At 35.9% G+C, this 24,046-nt stretch overlaps 1 protein-coding gene across 2 annotated transcripts in view; it reads left to right on the forward strand.

Annotated features, from left to right (window-relative positions):
• The first annotated feature begins 2,710 nt into the window (after positions 1–2,710).
• Positions 2,711–24,046, forward strand: part of LOC103708222 (kinesin-like protein KIN-UB) — a 37,105-nt gene continuing 15,769 nt past the window's right edge. Inside the window, exons 1-10 of one of the 2 annotated variants that reach the window (XM_008793044.4) lie at positions 2,711–3,205; positions 7,847–7,947; positions 8,181–8,303; positions 11,818–12,003; positions 12,200–12,421; positions 12,529–12,694; positions 16,426–16,575; positions 18,863–18,951; positions 19,961–20,164; positions 23,424–23,567. In XM_008793044.4, the coding sequence (XP_008791266.2) occupies positions 3,007–3,205; positions 7,847–7,947; positions 8,181–8,303; positions 11,818–12,003; positions 12,200–12,421; positions 12,529–12,694; positions 16,426–16,575; positions 18,863–18,951; positions 19,961–20,164; positions 23,424–23,567 (1,584 nt within the window). In that variant the 5' untranslated portion in view covers positions 2,711–3,006. The remainder of the gene's footprint in view (positions 3,206–7,846; positions 7,948–8,180; positions 8,304–11,817; positions 12,004–12,199; positions 12,422–12,528; positions 12,695–16,425; positions 16,576–18,862; positions 18,952–19,960; positions 20,165–23,423; positions 23,568–24,046) is intronic. The other variant, XM_039114784.1, reaches the window with a different exon arrangement.

Raw genomic sequence — 24,046 nt, forward strand, 5'->3', positions numbered from 1 at the left:
CCTTAGTATTTTTTAAAATGTTTAAATACTGAGTTCTTGTATTTTTGATTAAGCTACTAATTATTTTTCCCCTATCCCTCTTATCCTAAAGGACTTCCTGCCCCCTCCCCCTCCCCCTCCTACAAAAAGAAAAGAATAGTCAGTTGAAGTCAACGTATATTTGTTGGTAAGAGAGATTAATTTGATTAGATGCCAAGCTCAATCTCTCATTAAGCAGTATATGGCTATCTTGAATCAGGAGTGCACATGATTAGGTCAACATAAGAATCAAACCAATCAACCTCATTGGATTAGTTGAATTTGGGTCTTATCATAGACTAATTAATTTACTTCTCAATTCGAAAAATTCAACTAGATTATTTAATCCCAGGTTAAGGATCTGGACAACCCACTTCAACTCAAAAATGAAATGGTTTGAATTGTAAAGTTTATTATATGTAATATATTATTACATAATATAGAATGCCATGGTTGATTATGTCATAGACCAATAATTCATACTAACTTTCATTTTGTTGAATATAGTGTAGAGCTTGTTGTCGTGAAATGCTACGTTAAAAATTTACCATTCCTTTTTTGGATGTTGTTATTGTATAATGTTGTTGAATGATTATCAATTAGTTTATGTTTGCTCATAGCTTGTCCTTAGTAGGTTTCTTGAATGAAAACAATTAATCATCATGCTAAAAGTTATTTTTTATTTGTTTTGGATGAGTCGTCGGGGACGTCTCTCGGACCCTCCAGTGGGACCACGTGTCGGGCTCGGATTGCGGCTGGATCTGGAGATTTGGACTCCACCCTAGGATTGCCTTATTTCTATGGAAGGGAACCTGAGAGCGCTTGTCGACGAGAATGGTGCTGAGTAGACGAGGATTGAGCATTCCCTCCCAGTGCTTAGAGTGTCGGGCGAATGAGATGGTGGATCATGTGTTGTTCCATTGTGGGTGGGCGAGGAGGGCCTGGACATTTGCTGCAGTACCGCAGGAGGCTTGGAGTGGAGAGACACTTTTCTACAGACTATCCGACATTGGACTAGTATAATCAGATGTGCCAGATGGCCATATGAGCTACCTATATAGCCTACCAGATTTGGCTGGCGAGGAACGCTCGGACTTTTGGAGAGCATGGTGCATCCCCGAGGTTCGTGGTAGAGCGCACCAGAGCACAACCAATTGAGATCATCCTGGCAGATTTACATCATGGGCCTTTGATAGCTCGGAACATCTGAGGCCCCCATATTGCTTAGGCAGCACTCCGTAGGGTGTATTTCATCTGGGAGCCCCTATCCCCGAATTCCAAAGTGGTCGTTGCTGGCGGCCGCCAGATCTTTGACATCTCTGTGCCAGGTGCAGAGCTGTGGGCAGCTTGAATCGGATTATGCCATGCCAAGGTGAGCGTTCCGGGCTACCTCGCTCATATTGGAGGATGACTCAGCCACCGTGATCAGTTGGGTCCAAAAGGGCCCGAACGGACGGGGAAGGGTACATCCCTTACTTTGAGATATTTGGGATATAGCGAGTGATGTAGTTGCCTTTCAAGCTAAACATGTGTATCGAGAGGCCAACGAGGCTGCGAACTGGGTAGTGGTGTATGTTGCGTGCCACTCAGGAGACACTCTATAGACAGGGGAGGAGGGATTGCCTAAGGCACTTGTCTAACTTAGTTTTTGTAGATTCTAGTGGGTGTATTCATTCACATAATATATGAAATACCCATTTTAAGTAAAAAAAAAAATTAATATGAATTTGGTTTGCCATGATTTTGACATTGATTGGTTCATTTTTTATTCCAAAAATTGAATAATAGCCAATATTGGTCTGAATTTGAGTTGACACTTAATCCAAACATATTTGGACTATATGCACATCTTATATAAATGAAGCTATTATAGCTGTCCTTTTCCTCATGAACTTGCATATTTTGTAAGATTTCTTTTTTTGGCAAAATCTATCAGAAAATTTTTAAGGAAGATCAAAAAGATCGGGATGGGTGCACCTTTATTGAAATCCCTCTACTTGCTAAATGTCCTGCATGTGTTCTCACTTATATAGTTATATGCAGTATAGGTATTCTTAAATTCGTAGTTATATATAGTCTAAAACTCCTTTTAACCAAAACATCAATCATTCTATACAATAAAAGAAAATTTCAAATATCAGATTATAATCCATGCATATACGTATATGTATATATTTCGCCTAAAATCTTAAAAAAATTAGCATCAACATCAATTTTATTTTAGCCAAGGTGAAAAAGCTAAAAAGCCAAAATCCTAGACGGCAAAGTTCTCCCATAAATCCAATTTTTGGGTGCACTACGCCCAGTGCCTAAAAAAAATTATGCGACAATTTTTCATCAATTTAGCTTTTGACACAATTATAGTAATTAATATATTGAAAAATATCTATTATAACAATATTTTCTAAATGAAGCTAAGTTTTCTGCTTATCGAGCTGGTAAAGTGGTACGCGCAATTGTGTATCGAATAATTTGGATTCAATTAGTCCTTACTTAAATTTAAAAAGATCAAAGATAAAACCATCCTTCTTGCATTGTATGGCCTATTTACCCACAATTTTCCTTTTTAAGGGAAAAAAAAAGGGGCGGGGGTGGGAAGGGGCATTTGAATGTCTTCCTCTAGAGGGCGGGTTAGGAAATAAACCACCCAAAAAAAGAAATGGGAAAAGTGCGGCGAACTCCCCCCCAAAAGCAAGGTTAGCACCAAACAGTACTGGAAAAGAGGGGGCCGCTCCGACGGCGACCGCCTCCCCCATCCCTCCATTAGCCATCTCACCAACACTCTCCGAGGACCGGCAGATGCTCCCCCTGGGCCCCTCCTCCTCCCCCTTCTCTCGCTAACCCCTTCTCCTCTACCGTGTCTTCGAAGCCCACCCTCCCATCGCTCTCCCTTTCGCCTCCTGCGCTCCATTTATTCCCACCGCCCTGTTTCGGTCTTCCTCTTTCTCTCTAACTCTCTCGATTCCTTCGATCTCTTCGTCTCCGGCCATGGCGTCGGGGAGCTACAAGAATGGGGGTCCGAAGCTCTCGGCCAAGCTCGATCGGCAGCACTCCGCCGTCTACTCCACCCCCAAGGCATCCGCCAAGTCCCGCCCCCCCGCCACCCCCGCCTCCGCCTCCGGCCTCCGCCGCAGCTGCGCCGGCAACCCCGCCTCCGCCCCCGCCGGCAACAAAGGCGACGCTGGAGGTTTGCTCGCCCTTCTTTCCTTTTTTCCCCTCTTAAAATGTATCTCTTTGAAGTGAGATCTGGTGGTGCATGGCGCGTGGATGGGCTCTTTCGCTTTTGTTCTGTGCTTCTGCGATGTGTTTGTTGAACGTGGTTGTGTTTGATCCGCGTTTTTTTTCTCGCTTGAATCCGTGGAATTGGCTTGCGGGTTGCGAAGCTGGGCTCATTCTCGAGCTTCTTTTATTTTTTCTGATGCCTTTATTTCTATTTTTGTTGGAATTCTTCTGGTACAATGCTGTTGATATGGACGTTCGGATTATGGAGGGCTCTGCATCCTGTTTCTGAATTTTGGAAGGATTTGCTGGAAAAAGATATATTTTTTTCCAGATTCTTATGAATTTTGCATTCCAAAATAAGATTGCTTGCAACACCTGAATGGTGGCTGTTGGTTGTTGAAGCTCTTGTCTGTTAGATGACAACTCTGTTGATGTTTTTAACATGTGAAATTGAACTAGTCATAAGAAGGAGAAGCTACAAACAGCTAAAGAATGCGCATTCTGTTGGAAATGTACCATGTTTCATGGAAATTTTATAAATTGAAATGCATCTTGTGCAGCAAGTGCAGCGAACATTGATTTCTGATTGCAAGAATTTTTGAAATCCGGGATTGAAGTTGATTTTGAGATTATTCTGTGGGGGAAAGCATGAATTACTGATGAATTGGAATCATGAATGGTAAGCTTTGACTGAATCAAATAAACGCAAATAGGGATCACAACTATGGCTAAAAATTAGAAAATTTGAATCCCCAGCAAGCATGACAAAATGGCTTGTAGAAAAATAAATTACTAGCATTCTATTTGGAACTTTAAGTGGTTGGACATTTGAGTATCTACTGACTATGTTAGCTAGTCTTTTCACTTCTAGTTGGATATCCAGTCATTTCACTTTGTTGCAAGCCCACATTGCTAGCTTCGTCATCCTGCAGTTCTATTTGCTACTGCTGCTACTCCCAAGTTTCACTTTTCTTTTTCCTCAATATTTGTTGAACCGCTCTTAAATATTCAGGAGATAGATCATGACTTTGTAGAGTTGGCTGCATGACAGATGCTGCTTTTGTGGTTATTGAGCACAATTTTCATGACCTCATTACCATCTCCATCTTAGTTCAATGCTTACTCACGAACTTGCCTTGTCATAAGGACTACAAATTTTCTTCTTCAAACCACATAGGTTTCTCTCAGAATTGTTGGTGGTGTAGTTCCAGAAAAATGCTCAGGGAGGAAAATTGTGTGGTGAAGCTAAAGGAGGGTGAAATGCATAAAAGAGTTGCTATAACCTAATCATTGATAGAGATCTTACTTCCTTGAAGTCACTAAATTATAGTATTGAACCCATTCTCAAAGCATTAGGGCTAAACAACATTTTACATTGCTAAATCCATAGCTCCAAGCTCAATCTAGTATATGTTTGCTGAAAAAATTTCAACCTAGGCCCAGCTCAAATTGTTGTAGTTTAGTGCTAAAGGGTTTGCTTATTTGCTAATTTTAGTTATTTTTGTTTGCTTCTTGGAGAAATAGGCAACATCAATGCTCTTCCATATCTGATGTTCGTGCAATAAATTCCTTTTCTTTCAGGTAATCATGTGAGATGGTTTCAAACTCATTATTGATGAAGCAATATGCTTTGTTTGCAATTGAAAAAAGTTCTTTCATTGCAATAAAGAAAAAGTTATTAGTACAACAAAGTTTTCTGAAGTCATGTTCTAACAAAAAACTCTAGCAATGTGTTGCTAGATCCAAGATGAAAATGAAAGCGCAAGTTGTGCAATTCAAGTTACCATGATTGTATTCATGGATTGGCAAGTAGTCTGTCAAAATTTGACGATTTTGGTAAATTAAGTTTGAGCAAAAAGTAACCTAGCTGTACTGTTTGCCTGAATCCAACACTTGAATTCTCTAAAAACTAGCAATGTTTGAGCTAGAAATCAGAAATCAGGCCACTGGAGTACAATCCCAACAAAAATGAATATAAAAATGAGAGAGATAAGGAGGAAAATAGTGACCATCTGTGACCTCTTCTACAGATGGTCAAAAAGTGGTTTCATCGACGTAGGTTAATTTCACCAAAACAGGTAAAACTCATTGACTTTGACCTGAACTGGCCAAACCAAAATATATGGGCTGGTTTTGGCTTGCTTCCAGTTGAATTTGATCCTTTTCAGCTGAAAGAGATGTACTTTGGTCGATATAAACTATTAATAGTAAAAAGTTATCCTTCCGCATTGGACTATTGGATAGAAACTGAGATAGTCCACAGTATATGCATTTCCTATGGTTTAACCACTAGAAGTTACTACAATCTTGACAGTAGGTATTCTATATATACAATAAGCATTAGTGTGTCAACATAGTGAAGAGTCCCTTAGGAATTGCTCCACATTAGATTAATTAAAAAAAATTAAAGGTGGTTCATATATAAGCTTCGCAAAATACTAGTAATATATAAGCTTTCTTTAGTATTCGTAGTGTGCCTACAAGACCTACAATGTATTGTTAAATTGTACACATAGTGACATGTCCCCTTGTAGTCTTTATCATGAAATGTGAACTTATTTGTGTTGTTAGTCTATAATCGTAATTATATAATTCTAGTTTTATGACATATCACTTTAAGCAATGTTTTAAGTCTTCTATTGGACCTTGCACAAATTCCTTAACAAGTATGCTATACATGGTACATTGGAGTTGGCACAACACTCATGGGTGTGTCGAGCCCTCGTACTCCAGTAGTTTGATGCGGTATACCTTGTACCACCTGGTAGCGGTTGATATTGAGCTCGTGTACTACACCTGATGTAGGCAAGCCTGAAGCTCTGATACTAAATCAAATGCATGCAAACTAGGCAAGTCTACACGAGCGTATGGAATTCATGGAAGTAAACTTGAAAATAGGATAACTAATGGCCCCACGCCAATTCCTTGAGGGTCTTTGACCTCGCACATTCAATCTCTTTGGGGAATGTTTGAAGCTTCTGGTCTTGCATCGGCTACCTCTCACGGGATCACGGTCGCATACCATGGCAAGCAAGGAATCACTCCTATCAAGGAATTGAAGAAGAATTTCAAAACTTTATTGATAATTACTTGATATCAAAAGAGTACGAGTAAGGCCTATTTATATGTGAGATTTCCTAGAGCCAATAGGCTTTTCTAGTTCCCCTAGGATATAATTTCCTAAAAAAATAAAGAGATAAATATTAGATATATAGTAAATTATATATTACAACTCCTACTAGACTTCTAATTCATCTAACATGTGTTTCTAGAGGAAAGAAACACAAAAATGTGTACAAAAATAACAGAAAAATCATCCTATAGATTATGGGCTGTGGAATGGTACTTTTGTAATCTTCTGGAAGTACGTCAATACCGACATGTCTTTGATGATGCACTACTAACTTCTTCATCCATCCTCAATTTAGGGTGATTTAACATGCGATGGAAAGCCAACTCGATGCCTGATATTGTGAAAGCGGCTTTATATGAAAATTCTGATTATTATGTTGAGGCTGGTGAATCTTCTTTTTAGACTGATGTGTTCCTTTATATGGTTTACTCTAGTGACATCTCTTAGTAGAAATCTGAATCCCTACTTCAGATGACTAGCATTCAGCTGCATCAACACCGGGTTGATGCAGTATTCCTTGTACCACATGGTAGAGATTGGTCCTTAAAATGCTGATTTCAGGAATGCATGCAATAGCAATTACTGCAGGTATGTAGGATGATTATAATCCTAGATTTCTGTAGATTAGTTAAACTGTGTTTTTAGTTTGAGATACGTCTATGCTCTAGTAGAGGACAGTTAAAGCATTCATTTTCCAGCAATATTTGAAGAAAATAGCTACTTTACCACGGTAATTGCCAATAATTTCACAAACTTCTGTTCTTTCCTATCTTGTATGTGCAGAGTAGCGAATAGCTACCTTGCCATGATACCTACCCATAATTTCAGTCCTTTTCAATTCTGTATCTGCATATTGACTTTTTATAGAAGATCTTGGCGGCGCCTAATTGGCATAAGCACCATACACTATACCTTATTCTTGCACATTGGAACTCCATCATGGCCCTTTTAGATCCAATATTGTCCTTGCACACCTTGCTTATGACATCTAAGCATGGTCTGCCGTACCATCCCGTATGGGGCGTATCGTACCGTACCAGAAGAAAATCGGTACAAAACTCAACTTTGAGTCGGTACAAGTTTTGTATCACATTGTACCGAGGTGTACCGAGATGCACACCAACTCGTACCAAAGCATACTGATCTATATCGAGATGTACCGAGATAAAAATTATGAAAAATGATTAACGAGCTATTTCGATACAGGATGCGCACCGTATCGTACCGGTAAGGTGCCGATACGGTATGTGGTATAGAGATTGCAGATCTTGCATCTGAGTTACCTATTTACTACTCTCTATGTATTACAACATGTGATCGTTAGTAAACAAATTGATTGATTCAAAAAAATTTGACTTTTTGAGTTTATGCAGCCATAAGCTTATTGCTATATCTTTCATGGCAGGCATTTTTAATATTTCTTCTTGATTACTTATTGATATTGACTGATTTGTTTCTTAACATCATGAGCAGTTCCTGGAAGAGTTCGAGTGGCTGTTAGACTCCGGCCTCGAAATGCAGAAGAGTTGGTGGCAGATGCCGATTTTGCGGATTGTGTTGAATTGCAACCAGAGGTTTTTTACATCTTCATTTCTTTTATTTCACATGTCCATATCAAAGGCTAGTTGATAATTTCTTTTTCTTTTTTGTCTTGAGAAAAGATTGGACAAACCCCAATTCCGATACTTAAGATGATGAACAGAAGTACAAACAAAGCTAGTTGATTTTTTCATGTCACTGTGGCTACTTTTGTATGGAATATTGGTGTTGGAATCTTGCAATTTATTGCCTGTTTACTATGTTGCAGCTTAAAAGGTTAAAGCTCCGCAAAAATAATTGGGACTCAGAGACCTATGAGTTTGATGAGGTTCTCACAGAATTTGCCTCACAAAAACGTGTTTATGAAGTTGTTGCTAAACCAGTTGTTGAGGTACATGTGATACAAATCCTCATGCTTGATTTTGGTTGTTTGGCTCTATGATTTGTAATGGTGAATCATGTATTCATGTTATCTGGTAGAAGCTTTATGGGCGTGAATTATGCTGGGTTCTTTTTCTGATTCTAAGTTGATTAAGGAGATTTTTGCATTATTTTTGCTTCAGACTTGCTGCCCACGCACTTTGGTCATTTATTTAACATTTGAATTTCTTATTGTAAAAATTGGGAATGTTTCTGATGTCTGCATAAGTGCCTCTATAAACCCCAGAAATCCTCCCTCCAACACCATCCCTTATATACTGACTCTAATCTTTCACAGGAAAAGCCGAATCCCTCCTCCCACAACATGAGGGTATCTTAATTTATGCCACGATCTTCATCAAATTCTCTCCCTTTAACTGTCTTCTAAAATCCAAAAATTTTATGAATAAAGATATCCGGTTCCGTCTCATGGAAACAATTAACCATAACTAGAGTTTTCTTGATATTGTTTCCTAGGGTTTGATGGGACTTAAAGAGATCACATCCAATAGTGTAATTATTTCATCTCATCCCTCTTGGGTGTTAGCTTTTAGGAACATCTTCTCTTTTGAATAGTAACCTGCAGAGACTTCCTGAAGTCTTTTGTTTTGTAGATTTAAGAATAGATATGCAAATGGAAATCTATTTATGTTCGTTTGCTTATTTGCTTGCTGTCTTGAAAGGGTCAATTCGACTGTGTAACTCTCATGCAATGGACCTGAGAGTCCACGATCACTTGATTTGCTTGAAAGTTAGAATCTTTGAAGTCTCTTTTGTCAAAAGCAAAATAAATATTAACAAGTTTTTTGTTCGAAACCAAGATCTGTGGAGAATGAGTTCAACTGTTCATGCTGATAAGGGCAAGGTCAAGTTATCAATCAGTGCCATATGAATAAATAAGTTGCCTGAGAGTGATGAATAACAAGATAGATATTTCAAATGCCATGAGTTCAAGTGCAATGATAAATCCATGCCTCACAAATATACCCTGATAAGTGGGATTTTTTTCATCAAGCTGTGCCTGTCTTAAAAACCCTGAGATCCATATGGAAATATTATGGAAATTTTATAATGAATGTATATATAACAGTCTTGAAGGGTCTCATGGGTGGTCAAAAATTTGGTAGGATTCCCTTCATTTTGACATATACTCTAAGGGATTATTTGGTGAAGTTGACTAAATATCTATCATTTACATAGAAAGAGAAGGATACTTCTGTAATTTCATTTTGGTAGCAGTTAAATTCAAGAAAACATGTTCTTAAAGGCCATCTTTGGTGATTAGATTTGCCAGTGGTATTGTAAATGAACTTGTAAAAAGGAGCAATAGCTGTATCTCTCAGACTTTGGGTCTGATGATATGGGCATATAATAAGATCTGTTAGGGCCTTAGACATATACTTCTAGATTTGAGTTTATGATGTTAGAGCTCATACTGATAACAGCAGAGAATATTTTCCAGTACAGCTGGTTGTATTCCCGTCAGCTGCATCAATACAGTTACTGATAGGAATAGTGAACTACGATGACATTCTCAGATGCTCATCTTAGAGTTCATACATTTTATTCGCTGCATCAAGAGCAATCATGGGTCTTGGGGCAGTTAGTGAAGTTACAAGGAAAAGAATTGCTTGGAACTGCCCTTGCTGGTTTCTTATGAGCTTTGACATGTTTGTAAGACAGGTTTGATGGTAACTACTAGGCTGCTATTTTATAAATAGGCTTGCATTGCATTTATCGAGATGCATGCTAGATATTAAATTCTAGATCTTCTCCAGAACTATCTACTGACGAGTCCATATTTCTTTGCAAACTACAAAACAAGTCATTGGACTGCCACTTCCGATCCAAAGATAGGAAAAAATATTGAATGAAGGTTTTGACTTTATGAAGTCCTAAGACACTTTTATCATCCTTTGTTTGCCTTTCTGCCATTCTAATTTAAATGTAATTGAGCCTCTACAATCTGGATCCATAATCATAGTTTTTCCTTAAGGATGTAATGTATGAGTTTTGTTGCCAAACATGCAAATATTAAACAGATTACAATGTTGTGTTGTGATATTCTAAAACTTGGAGATGTTTACCCACTTAGGGCTGCAAGTGAATTGGATAGACCTGTCTCTGATTGAAATAATCCCGTAAGCCTGAACCGAATTTATGTGGATTAGGCTTGGATTCAAAAACATGAGCCAATTTGAATATGTATTGGATTTGCATCACTAAATTCCTAATCTGAACTTAAACCGATCTAAAACTAATACATACAGACATACATATATTCCCTCGAATATAAGAAATTACTTTTATTTTTGTAACATAATCAATAATTTGTGTTGTTAATCATTATTATATGTGGTTAGCAATCGCATCTTATATAGAATATGTTTTTGATAATGCCTACATGTTGCTTCCTATTATTTTATTGTATAATATGTTTATGATATAATTAGATACTCTTTATTTGTTTATTATGGTTGATGTTTGGATTATTTTGACCCAATTTGACCTCAAAAATTTGATGGATTGATAAATACTATACCCGACCCAGTTCAAGCTGAGGGGAATTGGATTAGGTTTGGGTTCAATTCTTTGTCCTGATTCAAATATGGATTAGATTTTGATTGTCACCATCCTTCGTTCAATCTAACCCACTTGCAACCTATACTCACTTATTTGATATTGATATCAAAACCCCTTCTGGGAAAATTTTGTTTGCAGTGTCATTGTTACTACAATCATACAATCAATGATCCAGATCTTATGATTGGGATCAAAATGACCCTAAACAATTTGTATCTCATCACTGGATTGGGATCAATTATGATCATAGGACATATCCATATTATGGATTAGGCAGTCCCTTCAGTCATAAGATTCAGATCTTGATCACTGCTATTTACATATTAAATCATGTGGAAATCCGTTTTCTATGCTTTATTTGACTATATGGCTTTTAAAGTTACTTATCACCGACAAGTCTTGAGTAATAAAATTAGGGAGCGTTCCCACAAATTTATCATTAACTAATAGAGATGTCACATCGAGAACCTGTTGCAAATAATTCTCAACCTTTAGTGAAATATACCTTAATCCATAAGGCTGTCGCCACATGGATAAGAAATGGCTCAATGCTTTGGTTAAATGCTCTTGATTGCTGGAAATATTTACAAAATGGCCAAACATGCCACTTGTTTATTTGTTTGGAGCAATATTCTTTCACCTTACAAACTTCAAGAAAATTAACCAAACTCGCTTGTTATATCTTCTCCTTATCATAGATCTGACTTATTCTTTTGTGTTCACTTTCAGTATGTCTATGTTCCGGGCTCCTACAGCTAAGCTTCTTGTTGTTGCTTTGGCTATGTAATTTTGATGCATGTTAGATTGCTGCTGCATCCCTTTCTAGTTGGTTTCCCTGTCATTACTTTCCTAGGGTTTTTCATTTGTTGCAGCTTGTGATGAAGCATCATTTCTTTCTGTAGAGTGTTCTGGAGGGATATAATGGTACTGTTATGGCTTATGGACAAACTGGTACGGGGAAGACTTTCACTCTTGGAATGCTAGGAGAGGAAGACAATGCTGCCCGGGGAATTATGGTTCGTGCAATGGAGGATATTCTTGCAGATGTATCTGCGGATACAGATTCTGTATCTGTATCCTACTTGCAGGTTCCCAGGCTGTTAAAACAATATACTATCATGAGTATCATTGAATAGTGCTCTATTTTTGTTTAGATATTATTTTTTTTGTGTATTAATATCAGTGGATATTTCCCTACTGCTTCTCAAGACTGCTAAAACTTAAGTTTAACAAGTGAGTTTTTGGCTCCAAGCTAATGTTTGCTTTCTTTATGGATTTGTCCAGCTATACATGGAAACTGTTCAGGACCTTCTTGTTCCTGGAAATGATAACATTGCCATTGTAGAAGATCCAAAGACGGGGGATGTTTCACTCCCTGGGACCACCATCGTAGAGATAAGAGATCAGAGGACCTTTGTGGAACTTCTAAGACTGGGGGAAGCTCACCGCTTTGCTGCAAACACAAAATTGAATACGGAGTCATCTCGCAGCCATGCTATCCTTATGGTGACTCATCAGTTATTTGTTTATTGTGTCCTATTTGTGATTGATTTGGTAAACATGGATTCTCTTTGTTCCAGTAGAATGAATTGTATATCTTTCTTTTGGTTCAGGTGCATGTTAAGAGGTCTGTTAAGGGAAGGCACGATGCCGAACCAGGTTTACCTAGTGAGAATGGCAATGCCTCCCGCCTTGTCTCCTCTCTTAGGCCACCTATCGTTCGGAAAAGCAAGCTTGTTGTTGTTGATCTTGCAGGATCAGAGCGAATAGATAAGTCGGGTATATAAGACATGTTCTGCACATGGACGTTCCTGGATGGATAATATTCTTTCTGTTTTCAATTATTTCTTTTTTTTGTTTATAGATATTTGGGTATCTTATATCTAACTATATTTGCATGTAAATGCACTCATTTTGTGGAGAGATGGCAAAATTCAGGTTTGCGGTATACGGGATTGACCTATATCTGAATTGACCAGCTAGCAGGTCTTTGTTACTTATATTATCAGTGGGCCAATCATGGTGATCCACATTCACCTAAACTGCTAACCCGTTGCCTCGACCTTTTGAACTCTATGCGAACAACATGACCAAATTTTAGTTGCCTCATCAATGGTTCAGCTACTCAAGGAAAATAGTTGATCATCATTCGTCGTGCTAGGAAAATAATTCTATGTTGTGAACCGTAAAAACATGCAAGTACTATTTATTTTAGTTTTGCCATACTATGCCTATAAAAACAATCTAATGGGTGATAAGGATATTACCATGCCTCACATGCTTATATATTTGGTGTAATTGCTTAATTCGTTCTCAAGACATGGTCAAAAATTCACATCATTGAAGTTAGTCATTGTGCTTCTTTCTTGTTCTATATACCTCTAGTTTGATAGTTTACCTTGTCCTTGCTTCATCACTCAAATGCTACATCATTGGCTTATCCATAATGTTTCTCCTCAAATTTGGTCTAGGCTGATGCTGGCTAATTGCAACCTTGATGTACGATTGTTGTTATAATCTTATGATTCACGATCCGGATCAAAATGGCCCTAAACAATCTGGTTCCCATCCTTGGATCATGATCAGTGTAGGATCATGAAATTTAGATCCATATGTTGGACTATACATTCCTTTGTAACATAGGATCCAACTTGATTACACTAATTACATATTAAATCATAGGTAGGTCTATTTTCTATAATTTATGTGTCTGTGGCTTTTAACTTACTTATCAACGACAAGCCTCAAGTATTAAAATTAGCATGCCTATTATTGGAGTTCATAGAGTTAAAACAAGATGCAAAATTTTGTATTTTTATATCTGTATGTTAAAGTCTTGTCACTTTTTTCTTACCTAAAACAATAATTAATTCGATAAATAGTATATAAATTTCTTTGCTGACCAAACAAAATATCTATTTCATTAGACATGCTATACATGGCCTTGTATTGGCAAAAACTAGACTTTTATAGTTGACTCATATTTCAATATTTATCTACTTTATATTTGACTCATATTTCAATATTCACATTTCTTTTGTATTTAGAAAGTTCTCAAAAAAAATCCCAACCTGATCTTAACAACAATGTTATTGAACACCCAATAGTCTTGCAACAATTGCTTCCAACTCTTATTACTTTGCTATCATTCATATCTTCAACAACTTGAATTTACCAACTATTATTTCTTCCTTCCTTAGAGGATATTTTTTGAGAAAATTCCTCAATGCATATGAGTTGTTGCTTTCGGTATCTTATTATCCTTCACCCAAGTTGTTAAAAACCACATACATCCATTTGTCTTTTTGCAAAACCTTTCTATCAATTGCCTGTACAAGAAAATTTAATCTATTCTTGGTCTTTTTTATATCAAATTGTTCTATAAATTTTGATTATTTTTATTACTATTATTATTTTCTTTGTTCCCTTATCTGCATTTCTATAACTTTACAGATTTTGCATATAGTGCATTGATGTATAATATGTATAAAATCACAAGTTAAATAATGTTACACTAATGTACAATATTATTTCTATGCTCCTCCGATAGGTTGTGATGGAATGCAGATCAGGAATACTCTCATCCAAGGTTCGCCGTCTCGGTACGGGACCCTGTACCGGTGCTACACTAGCATAGTGTCGGTACACTACAGTATGAAATTTTTTTGGCGTACTCGGTACGCCCCCGTACCGGTACTGGTACGGTATGTCCTATATTGTCCGTTTCGGGCCGGTACGGCATGCCATGTTCTCAACTTTATGAAGAATTATGTAATTTGCCAAGTAATTTATGAATGGAGAATGTGGATGAAAGGACTTGAAAGAAGTGGTAGTCAGGTTTTGATGTTCTGTCCACTTGTGAAAGACCAGCTTTCTGGCAATATATATTACTCCATTTATCAAACTAGAGGAGATAGTAGAGCTGATCATGGGTTGGGCTTTGGGCCTAAACTATACTCATTTTTAGTTATTGGGCCATGCCTATTTAAAATTTGACATTTTCTGTGCCCAAGCGTGGCCAATGATCAGCTCTAGGAGGTAGTCAAGTGCTTAACACCTAAAAGTCATAGAGCAGATGCTAAAACCACTCTCGGTTTTATGAGGCATGAAACATTGCGGAGAGCTAATTTTAGAGCTTAGGCATTTTGCTGATTGCTTTTCTAGAAGCTAAGGCTATCTTCTAGGAAGTTGTAGATGCTAGTGCTGGGACATGGAATTAGTATAGTTAGGGCCTGAATCTTGAGTGAGAGCTCGTCGAAGAAGAATTAAGCGAGGGTCTCTTGATGGTATCAAGAAGGGCATATAATATGTAGATTCTGCGGAGCAGCGAGCATTGACAGATCGACTTAGAATCTTTTCTAGAGAAATGCCAAGTAGACAAGGCTATGCAATACTGTTTGTGGGATGAACCTTCAAATTGAACTCTCTTAATCTATCCGCTGTGTGTACCAACTAATCAAACATGACTCATAAAAGAAATTAACTATGCAAACTAATCCTTGATAAAAGAGTGCAGCCTCATGACCTTTTAAGGGGGCTAGAATCCTTGTTGTGAAATTGATGCTGAAGATGGAATGGATATGCAATCAGCAGATATGATATTACAATAGACAGAGCACAAAAATTGCATTAATGTTGAAAAATATAATGTCAAGAGAGCATATCCTTTATAAATCTCTTGAAACTTGGTATGGTTTCTAGTGCAACTGTATAAAGTTCTATGGAGGTTTCTGCCATTGTGGTGGTTCAAAAATTGTGGTATGGTGGCTGCATTTAGACCTCCTTAGAGTGTTCATTAGGAAAGGCACTCTTTATTTTCATCTTATTATTCTTATGTATTGTTAGTTGTTGTTCTTTACTTTTTGTCTTTGTTGCCCTTTTCCTGTAACATAACTTTGAAAGTATTCCATGTTTTAGAATTAATACCTTAGCCAATGTCATATCATTCATCATGACATGGTGAATCAACTTAATTTAAATGTCATATCCTTCATTATGACATGGTGAATCAAGATAATTTCATAAATCAATGTATACATCTTTTACTTCTAATCTGAAGTCATCTTATTCTTTCAAGCTGGATGAATTTTAAATTTCTTTCGTCTACCTACTTTCTATTCTATGGCTACCCATCGACCTTCATAGAATACTTGTTGACTGCATGTGTTTATTTATGGTTTATTACAACTTTCTCCCATCTTGTAGATATGTAATAGTTTGTCACTAATGGCCATCCAGTCAATTTGTCTATAGTGCTTGTTGCAGTTATATCAAATATGTATATTCATTCTTATCCTATTAATTTTATGGCGCATGAGTTGTATTGTAAATACTTGAGTATTTTCGTGTTCCACCTATGGACATGTTTAACTTACCAGCTTGTTAAACTGAGTATTTGGAGTGCTTTTAGAAGCTATGTTAGTTAACTGTTCCTTTCTGATTTGCCATGGATATTCTCAATCATATTTTGGGTTGTTTTGTTTATTTTCAAAAGCTGTTATTGTTGGCAGGAAGTGAGGGACATACGCTGGAAGAAGCAAAATCTATTAATCTATCACTAAGCGCATTAGGAAAATGCATCAATGCACTAGCTGAAAATAGTCCACATGTTCCCTTTCGTGATTCAAAGCTGACAAGACTCCTTAGAGATTCATTTGGAGGTGAGATATTGAAGCATTCGAGGCCATATTGGTGAAAACTTCTAAAGCTTAGATGGTTGCTTGTTTTCACAGCTTGTGCATATTAATGCTAGTAACCTATATTTAGTCACACCATTTATATCCTCTACCCAAATTGCAAGCCAAATGTTATGATTTGTAACATGATTTTTAATAACCTAAGCAAGAAAACTTGATGCAATTTTGTGACCCCCTGCTGTTCTATATTGCTGAGAATATTAATATTTTTGAGTACACTAGACTGAGTTTTTACATATCCACCCTCCATAGATAACTCTGATTTTTTATTCAATATTTCTCCATTACTTTAAGTGATAATCAGGTATAGTTTTTTATTGTTATATATCAACTATGTATAGGATTTATTTACTTATATGCTCATAGATGAAAGCTAAAATCTGTAGCCTCCTGAATTTGGTCCAAGTGGACAGGCTGAAGCTTTTTGGTTACATGCATATGTATGCACATGCATACATCCTTACATATACCTGTACATATGTACGTAAATACATCCATACATTATATGAATACATCCAACTGAAAGAGGGCATCATAAGTAGCATGCAGAGGAGCTAAGATACACCCCATCTTACTAATAATCCTGAACAAAGCTGCTGGTGCCAGGTGAACTCATATTGGCCAAAGTGGAAGAGAAGGACATGGCATACATATACAAACATTTACAGATAAACTTATGTCATTTATGTACCTATAGATATACATCTATGTTTATGACTATATGTATGTGTCTGTGTATGTCTGTCTACCAATTGAAGAGGCCCTGTATCAGCTGATATATACCTTACTGATGAGGGACTGTTATAGGGAACCCTGGAATGTGCTGGGTTTTAGTGAACCAGGCTTGTATCACTCTGTATCATGGTATACTGGCCTTGTACTGCTCGGTATGCTTTTTTTTCCTTTTTTTCGTTTTTCATACTGAGGCATACTGTGGCATACCTCCCCCATATCAAGGATCATACCATCCTGGCTAGCCATCGATACTGTACTGATCCTTGTGACTTGAACCCTTGGTATCTCTCTCTCTCTATATACACACACACATACATACATATACATATGTATATATGTATATTCATGTATTATATATATTTGCACACACATAAGTGTTTACAAACACAAAATATATGTATGCATGTATTGCGAAATAACTACATGTTTGTTGTGTTGTTCATTTATTCTTTTTTTTTTTTTTTAAATTTGTAAACCTAGGCAGAGAAAGCATCTTTTTTTACAATAAGCACTTGAATAAATACAAAAGGCATTCACACCGCTTTATGTGTTGTCTGACAAGTAGGGTCAGAGTTCTTTACAAAGTTCTATTTGTTTCTGAGCATGTACTCCAACACTCGAGTTCTAGTATCAGAGCCTAGAATTGCAATCTAACAGGGATTATTTTTGCTAGGTTTCTGGCTTATTTTGGTTTTATGGTTCTGATTTCAAGCTGGGATTACAATGCTATTATTTTGCTGGGTGGAATGGATAACGTTAGTTTTGTATTTTATGATTTCTTTAAAGGGTGAAAGTGATAATTAACAATTCGATTTCAAGAAACTGATGGCTATTGGTGTTCCAAATTAGATCTACTGGAAAATTTAAGCGTACTTGAGGAAATAATGTGAACAATATTACTAACCTTAAAATATAGGGAAAAAGGATTGATATGTGCAGCATGATAGCACCAAAATGTCTCATGATATATGCTTAATGGGGCTGGCAACTTGGTCATGGAAACACACCATGGAAAAAAGAGATATGTCCTGTATTTTGCCTAAATTCTGCAATATATTTGTCTTGTGTTATTTGGACACTTCAGGTTTTAGGAGTTCTAGAGTATCAATTCTTTTGTCACTTGAACACATCAAGGCCTGGCATGGCAGTCCATGATGCTTCAAAAATGCAGTTCTTACGACAGTTAGATATGTAGAAATTTGGCATTAATATACGGAGTCTCCTGTGAAAAGTACCTTATTGCTTGTTATCTAATCAACACTAAGTGAACAATAGTTTTATACTGCACTTAGGTATTGCTTATATCATACTGTGCCTGCATCTGCAGTTGGAGACAGTCTTCATGGCAAGTTCTTTTTCCCAGTCCTTGTTTAACAGTTAGTTAAAAAGCATTCTGAAATTTGATCATTGCTTACTTTGGTACATAAAGCTGGCCATATGTAAACTAATTTAGGCTTGCAGTTGAAGTTAAAATAACTCGAAGGTAGTTCACCTAACAACTGTAAAAAATTAACAGGGACTGCAAGAACTTCACTGGTTGTGACAATTGGTCCATCTCCACGCCATCGAGGAGAGACGGCAAGTACTATAATGTTTGGACAAAGAGTATGGTTCTTATATTGCTTTCTTATTTATGAGTTCTTTCTTAACCTCTATCATTACCATACTTGTGGTTGAAATTTTTATGTTTCAGTACATGCTAAATTATCTATTTTATAACATATATTTGTAATGATGAAAATCAATGAGGATTTGATAATGTTTCTAACTTTGAATGCTTATTCCATGTTACAGTTCAAGAAGCTTCAGTTCGGATCATCTTATTCATTTACATCTTTTCTAGTTATCTCCATCCGTTATCACTTTTTTAAGAAATTCATTACTAAAATAAGTGGAGTTATAAATGTATAGCATGGTATTTCTATTGCATTTTTGGAATGGAATTCGGATAATTAATACTCAATGTACTACTTTTATCCCTACAGTACATTTTCATATTCATCCTTGTGCTTAGACTGAGAGTTGGATTATTGAAATGGCTGTAATTCTATATGTGACTTCAACTTTCCTGGTTGTATGTGCTGCTTCATCTTTATTTGACCCTCAGCTTTATATTTTCTCACTGAAGGCTCTTTTATAAATCCCACCTGTCCATAAGAATTAATTAAAGATGCCTCATGTTTTACAATATTTGAAGGGGTTTTGCATGCAAACCATGTGTAAATGAACATGTAAATTGACCACATTATTATCTTTATAGTCATTTTCAAATATTCTTTAGTTGTTTCTTCACTTGCCCAACAGGAAATGGATAGGATATTATCAAATGTGAAAAATTTCAAACTAGCTGAAGTGGAAGGAAGTCATAGTTAAAAAGAAAACAAACAGATAAACATAATACAAACTTTATTATTTTAAATGCAGCTGAGCTTAATACTATAGATGAAATGCATACAAGACTGATGCTGTAGGACCTACTACAATTTGCTCACTATCTTTTTATCAACATGATCTGCTATATGAGTTTCACATACTGCATACTTCTTCATAGTTGTTCGGCATTTATACATCTGTTACTGATAAGGCAGTTTCTTGTGAATATCATCGCGGATAGGCAATGAAGGTGGAGAACATGGTGAAGTTAAAGGAGGAATTTGATTACAAAAGCTTATGCAGGAGGCTTGATATTGAGATAGACAAGTTAATTGCAGCAAATGAAAGGCAGCGGAAAGATTTTGAAGATGAGGTTGAGAGAATAAGGGCAGAAGCACAGAGTCATATTTCTGAGGCTGAAAGAAACTATATGAATTCTCTAGAGGTTTGGCTTTGATTTTTCTTTTTTTTTTAATTGCTACATTGAGAAGCAAAGTATTTCATTTGAAAATGATCTGGAATTATTTAAGTTCAAAAAGGCAGTTAATTTTGAAGTAATTTTTTGTTCAAAATTCAAATTATTATTTGTCTGGTCAACACTTAGCCATTATTTTGATTTCTTGTGCGATACATTTTATTAACTTGCCCTTCTGCTGAAGGCAATATATTCTTGGTAGCTGAAATTTGTTGCTTTCTACAAACCCTGCATAACGTACGCACTTTTATTAATGATAATTCCTGGTCGCTCCCTTTTTTCTTTATTAATCGAGAATTTTTGATTTCTCAGTTTCTTTGAACTTTTTCCAGGTTTACCATTCATTTAGGCTGTTTTTGTTTGTCAGCAAACTAAGGATTTGTTATTATTTTATTTTAGAATCAGCTGTTTCTCATTTGAAGTTATATTTGTAAAGTAAATCCTAAGAGTGGGTTTTCTTTTGCAGTCAGCCGTTTGTCTTTCAAAAAATCTAAACCATTAGCTCTATATTATAAATCCTACCGAGAGTGCATAAATCTGAAATGGAGATTTTCTGTATGCACTTTTTGAGTTTGTATCTCATGATTCAAATAAGTGGGGGGCTTGATATATGTGGGCTCCCATTATGCCTTTGCTTTCGGGGAGGATAAGCGGAGACTAGTGGGTCAGTTAAACAACAATCTGACCTGTTTCTTCAAACTTAATGTGAGATTTTGGTTTGTTGAGGGGTTCCAGTCCTAAACCTGTCCCAATATATGTTGAACATGGGCCAGGACCATTAAAACTAGTGTCATTCAAAAATTAGATTCAGGCAATAATTTGATTTAAAATTCAGTCCAACATGATACAAAAAAAAGCAAGGTTAGATTTTAACTTAGATCAAATTTTTTTGACCAAAATTTAAACATTTTGGGTCAAATATATCTGCTAATTGATTTTTATCAAGATTAAGATGACCATATTGGGTCCTCTTTTAACTTGTTTTGGCTGTTCTGGCTGAAATTGACAGAGGCAAGGCTAAGTCTCATCTCAATTTTTTTCAATTTCTTTTCTTGGAAATTTTGGTGTTGCATGTTTTAATTTGATTTAAAATCACACTGGTTTTGGGTTGTGAGAAGTTTGAGGGTAGGTTTTTTTTTGACATCTGATCATTAATGTTAAAAAAATTGCACAAGAAAACTTGATCTTGGAGAACTTGGTTACAGTAGGTGAAGTGTCACAAAATAATCAAAATTTCACAATTATAACCTTGTAAAGAGAAAACAAAGCTTTTGTTATGTGTGCATGAATTCTTATTTTTGATGTAGAAAAATCTCACCAAATAACGTACTTTGATTCTAAAATGTTTTCAAATATATTTTGATAACTTGTACCAGTTTTTATTTTCTCTAGATATTTTCTTGTCTTTTTAAATAAATTTAGTACTTTTTGAGAAAGTTTTGCACCAATGAAACTATAAAGAGTATCCCTGAAGGTTCCAAAAATGACAAAATATTCTTAAATGATATGTTTTATATTTCCTTGATTAATTTTCGTTTTTACTGTAATTTTATTGTTTTCTACATTTAGCCAATTTTTTCATCTGAAAATTCAAAAGTTGTTTCAGAGCTGCTGAAAATAAATCTTGATTTAGTCCTGGTAGAACTAAAGCTAAAACTGAGTTTGGGACCTCGAACCAAAGTGATAAGTTGGTTGAATTTGGGTATGCATATTGGGCTTGAGTTCAATTTCTGTTGAATAAGGGTTTGTGTACTAGTACAGTTGTAAAATTGCCTGAGAGAGCCATCCATGACAAGCATATTTGCTCTTTAATTGGTCTCCTCCTATCACTCATGTTAAACAAAATCCACTGTCCTCTTGCTCATTCTTTCACTGAAGACTCCCATCTATCCAAAATGTTATGGTATAAGATGGCAAACATATGATTTTTTTTCCAGAATTATGTTCTACATCTCACTGACTGCATGAGTACCATTATGCATACATTGCATTTATACTTTCAAATGGTTGCAACCAATCACACCCTTATTGAATTTATGTTTCTAAATGGTGGTTCTCACTCATACCTACTCTTCTGATCCCTGAGCACCTGAAAATTTTAGACTAAGTTCAGATTGGACCAGTAAAAATGTAGAAAGTCATCGTTACTGGTGTATAATAGTCCTCATTGTGATCCTAACGAAGTTTTGATATTTAGAATTTGGTTCAGAAATAAAGTCAATGTAGATCCAAAGTAAATTCAGTTCATCAGGGATACCTAACATGAAGTTGAAAGAAAGGATAAAAATGAGGAAGGGGGAAGGGAAGGTTTTCTGAAATATATTTCTGTAGTAATGCTGAGAGTACAACAAGGAAAGCTCCTCTTCATTGTGTGCAATGCAATTCTTCTTCATGACTAAGGCACCTTTCTTACATAATGATCTGTATTGAACAACACCAGATGCTCTAACTCAAAATCCTAATGTCTTTGGGTCTGCTTCAATCTGATCTATAGCTAAAATGAGTCTTAACCCAAGATATTACAACTAGTATTCATGGCAGACAACCAAAATATAGAAAGAAACATAAAACTCACTTAGCTTTGAAAATAATCATTTGTGAGGTTAAAAAATTTGATCATCATGGAGTGCCATATTAAATGATACCTAAGCCACTTAACTGCACAATACTGATAAATATAGGACTATTTCAGGTCAACATATAACTAAAAAAAGAATTTACTGACTTTCCAGTCATATGAGACTTGCTAGGAAGCCCCAATATTTCTAAGGAGAAATCCTAATATTATACAAGTCCTGATAGAATACAAAAAACTTACATCGATAAAAATTTTAAATATTGATAAACTTTTTGTTTGGTGGAAGCTGTCTGATATTTTCTAACAATCATGATGGATAAATCATGATGGTTTTGTTATGAGATCTGGAGTTGACAAACTAGGCTATTATTACTGTAGAAAGTGAGAACTGAAATGACTGTATAACGAAGTGTATTGATCTCTTTGACTATGAATCATGCTGTTTTGTATTTTCCCCCATTTTTTAGATTTTTTTTTAATTGTATGCTTTATCTTTCATCTTTAAAGTACTTATGTACAGAAAGCCTCATTTGGTAATTTGATTTGACCCTTCAATTTTGGGCATTTAATTTTCCGGCCTCCTTACTATTACCAGGTTTAGCCTTGTAATATTTTATTGGCTCGTAATTTTCTCCTTTTTTTTATTTGTAGAACGAGAGATTGAAGTACCAGAAAGACTATATGGAATCAATAAAAAAACTCGAGAAGAAGTGGAGAATGAATCAGCAAATCAGCAATAATGACAAAACGACAGTTGAGCATGTCCAATGTTTGGACAAACCATGTAACATTGAGGTTTGCCTTAAACTTATTGATTACTTCATTCTATGTAAAAAATTTGATGAGGATAATTTATTTTATGGATCTGCTCATGCTTGTTTCACTTATTTTACATGCACTGATGCACATCTATGATGCTTAGAGAAAAAAGATTAGTTTTTAAAATTTTTAGCAGGATTATCTACAATCATCATTAATAAATGTGGGTAAAAGTAATAAATCTACATTGCTGGACTATATCAACCATCCTCCACTCCCCACACAAAGAAAAGGAGGAATCACAACTTGTTTATTTTAAACATGGCAGTTGTTATATTCAAGAACTAAATGACACTTACCGCCGATGAAGAATTAAAAAGAAATGAATTAACTTATTTACCAATTACCAAGAATTCACTCAATCTCTAGGCTTTTGGTTTAAAATTTAGGGTGCTCTGTAGGGTGAGTTCTTGGTGCATTTGTTTTGTAGAAAATTGGTGTCGTAATGGATTCAG

This window comes from Phoenix dactylifera, chromosome 17, assembly GCF_009389715.1.
Source record: "Phoenix dactylifera cultivar Barhee BC4 chromosome 17, palm_55x_up_171113_PBpolish2nd_filt_p, whole genome shotgun sequence".
Classification (NCBI taxonomy): Eukaryota; Viridiplantae; Streptophyta; class Magnoliopsida; order Arecales; family Arecaceae; genus Phoenix; species Phoenix dactylifera.